At 43.9% G+C, this 3,585-nt stretch overlaps 1 protein-coding gene across 1 annotated transcript in view; it reads right to left on the bottom strand.

Moving 5' to 3' along the window:
• The window catches only part of SLC25A15 (solute carrier family 25 (mitochondrial carrier; ornithine transporter) member 15), an 18,115-nt gene that overhangs the window by 2,939 nt on the left and 11,591 nt on the right, over positions 1 to 3,585 (bottom strand). Inside the window, exon 3 of the mRNA XM_006752626.1 lies at positions 2,331 to 2,468. Within this exon, the coding sequence (XP_006752689.1) occupies positions 2,331 to 2,468 (138 nt within the window). The remainder of the gene's footprint in view (positions 1 to 2,330; positions 2,469 to 3,585) is intronic.

Genomic DNA, 3,585 nt, shown 5'->3' with positions numbered 1-3,585 from the left:
ATGAAAGAGCTTTTATTTCAAGCAGCAGCCAGAACACAGGGCACTTTCCACCTGGGCTCCTCCTCTTCCTAATGGTTGTGCTACAGCAGTCTGTGTCGCGCCAAACAGCAAGAAACCAAAAACCACACACTCCTCTAGCTTCTCACTTTGTTATCATCAGGTGACCTGGCTTGGACCAATGCAGGATTAAAGCCTGAGTTAGTAAAGGCCACTGCTTTTAATGGTTCTCTCTCTCTGAGGACTTCCGAAGGCTCCTCAGGCATTACCCTTAGCTAGGTCCTTCTAACACAGCTCTCATTCTGTAATGCACATGACAAAGTAATCCAATTCGACACAATTAGCCTGCCTTCCAATCCAAGTCAACCTTAAAGCATCACATACCTCTGTGTGGACACTGCTGTGCCTCACTATAGTCACCCAATGGTTGCCTCCCACATGCGCCCCAAATGGGGCAGGGATCGAACCTGTAATCTATGTGCCCTTAACCAGGAATCGAATCTGCAACCCTTCAGTGCATGGGCTGATGCGCTAACCATTGGCACTAGCCAGGGTGGACACTGCTGTGCCTCACTATAGTCACCCAATAGTTACTTTTGTGCAAGATGTCTGTTTGCCAAAGTCCTTTGGCTCTAACAATTACTTTCTTTTTCTTTTTTTTTTAATACAACCATTGGCACTAGCCAGGGATTTTTTTTTTTTAATCCTCACCAGAGGACATGCTCAGAAAGAGGGGGTTGGGAGAGGAAGACAGGGTAGGAGAGAGCGAGAAACATCCATGTGAGAAACATTTATCAGTTGTCTTCTGTATATGCCCCAACTGGGATAGAACCTGCAACCTTTTAGTGCACAGGACATGCTCAACCAACTGAGCCACTCAGGCCAATGTTTTTTGTTTTGTTTTTTAAATGGATCAAGTTTAATTTTTTTTATCCTTACTCAAAGACATGGGTATTTTTTTGTTGTTTTATTGATTTTTAGAGAGAGAGGAAGGGAGAGAAAAAGAGAAACATCGATCAGTTGTCTCCCATAAGTACCCTGACTGGGGGATTGAATCACAACCCAGATGTAACAATTACTTTCTTTAAAAATACCTTAAACCGCCCTAACTGGTTTGGCTCAGTGGATAGAGCGTTGGCTTGCGGACTGAAAGGTCCGAGGTTCGATTCCGGCCAAGGGCATGTACCTTGGTTGCAGGCACACCCCCAGTAGGAGGTGTGCAGGAGGCAGCTGATCGATGTTTCTCTCTCATCGATATTTCTAACTCCCTATCCCTCTCCTTTCCTCTCTGTGAAAAATCAATAAAATATATTTTAAAAAATAAAATAAAAATAAAAATACCTTAAACTACTTTCAAAGGACATGAGGACAACTTTATGGGTGCTGTTCACGTTCTATTTTTTAATCTGGCCATTGGTTATAAAGGCATGTTCATTTTGTGGCTACATATAGAACCACACACTTACGATTTCTGAGTGTATATATTTCAATAAAACGTTTTAAAGTCTTACACATTTGAACCTCTGGTTATGACTAATAGATTCAAATTGGTTGTAATGAATCTCAAGGCTGCAGGAAACAGGGCTCTGTGACGTACCCCACCCTCACTGGGAGGAGATGAAAAATGGTTATCTACTGGTTTTTCCCAACAGACTTACAGGCTTTGAGTTAGCCACAGCCATACCCACCACCAGAACTTCTGTCAGCCAGATGTTACAATAAAAAAGCAAATTTTGAGGTTAACAAAGATAATCAATTACTTTTCGATTCAAATAAATCATATTGCATACCATTACTCACAGGGTAACTAGACTCTGTTTTCAAGACCGAGTTGAAGAGTGATCATTTGACCATTGAAGAAAGCTATGTTTACAGGGGCTTCCGTGGGTTTTCAGACCTTGGGCCCTTTGTAGGTAAATGTAAAGGATTAGGGAGCGGGGTTAAGGAAGTTAGCACTAGGATCTGGGCTGATCAGCCTGAACACCCATGTGAATCCTGGGAACAGGCAGCAAATATTCATCTCCGATTCCAAATGAGCACTTGTGAAGGCTCAGCTCTCCAGTACCAAAGCTCCCATCCTGGTTGGAGATCATGCCTTACTTACAAAACAGGCCAAAAGGGGATACTCCTGGCTTCTTCCCTTGTGGGATATTACATATCTGTCCATTTAGAAAATTATCCTGTGACTATAGGGGAAAGGGTTCTAGAAAAACCATATTTTGGAGTAGATAAATCTATCTATTTATTACTTGATTTTAGCACAACATGAAATTACAAAGTACTCAATACAGTAAGGCAACAGAGACCTATTGTTTGTGCCCAGGGGTGCTTACTTCTGGCTTTTGGCTATCTTTCCTGAAGTCTCCATTTCGTACATGGTCTGTAGCCGGCACTTCACGAGCTCAGTGGGGCAGAGCACCAGCGCAGCAAACGCAGAGGCAAAGGAACCAGCAGCTGCATTCTGCAGATCACTGAAAGGACACAAGCACAGGCGACCAATTACCTGTCCCATTCTTCATTCACTCGGCACTCACCGTGCTGAAACTCTCCGGTGGTAGAGCAGAGTGTGCATAAGAGAAAACAGTTCCTGAGTACCCAGCGGGAATCTGCACTGGCTGCTTTATCTAAGGATTCCACAACCCTGTGAGGTTGACAGCAATACACCAGTCTCCATATGGGGAAAATAACGTGCCTAGTCACACAGCTTCCACGTGGCAGTGTTAGGATTCAAACCCAGGTCCACCTGACGGTAAAATCCACGCCCTTTTTATTGGTCACATGCTATGGACTGAATGTTTGTCTCCCATCCCCAAACTCCATGTGGAAGCCTAGCCACAATGTGATGGCATTTGAAGGGGTTCCTTTGGGAGGTAATTAGGTTTAGATGAGATCATGAGGGTAGACACCTTCTGGGGAGATTAGTGCCCTTATCAGAAGAGACCAGAGAGCTAGTTTGCGTGCGCTCTCTCTTCCATGCAGAACACAACAAGAAGGCATCCCTCTGCAAGCCGGGAAGAGGCCCTCACTAGACACCAAATCAGCCAGCATCTTGACCTTGGACTTCCCAGTCTGAAGAACTATGAGAAACAAATGTTTGTTGTTTAAGCCTGCAAGTCAATGGTATTTAGTTATAGTAGCCAGAACTAAGACACACAGTGACATAAAAAAGCAAAACAAGGAGAGGAAGAAAATAATTACCCATAGTCCTACCACCCTAAGACATGCACTGTTAATATTCCAGTGTATTTTGCTCACTAAGCTTTACATAAAACTAGGTTCTGAGGCCATCCCTACACACCCAAAACCCAATCTGGAGCAAACATGTATTACAACTGCCACAGATGAAAATCCAAGATAAATTTTTAACTCAAAAGTTGTTCATTCCAGGGAGAGAACCAAGATGGCGGCATAGGTTAACGCCGGAGTTTGCTGCCTCGAACAACCACTTCAAAAGTGAAACTAAGACGGAACGGACATCATCCAGAACCACAGGAACGCTGGCTGAGTGGAAGTCCTACAATTAGGAGGAAAGAGTAACGCATTCGGACACTCAGAGGAGGCGCAGTGCTGAAGTCAAATTCTGAGGTG

The sequence above is a fragment of the Myotis davidii genome, unplaced genomic scaffold, assembly GCF_000327345.1.
Source record: "Myotis davidii unplaced genomic scaffold, ASM32734v1 scaffold310, whole genome shotgun sequence".
In the NCBI taxonomy this organism is placed as follows: domain Eukaryota; kingdom Metazoa; phylum Chordata; class Mammalia; order Chiroptera; family Vespertilionidae; genus Myotis; species Myotis davidii.
This window is presented reverse-complemented; position numbering and strand designations above follow the sequence as displayed.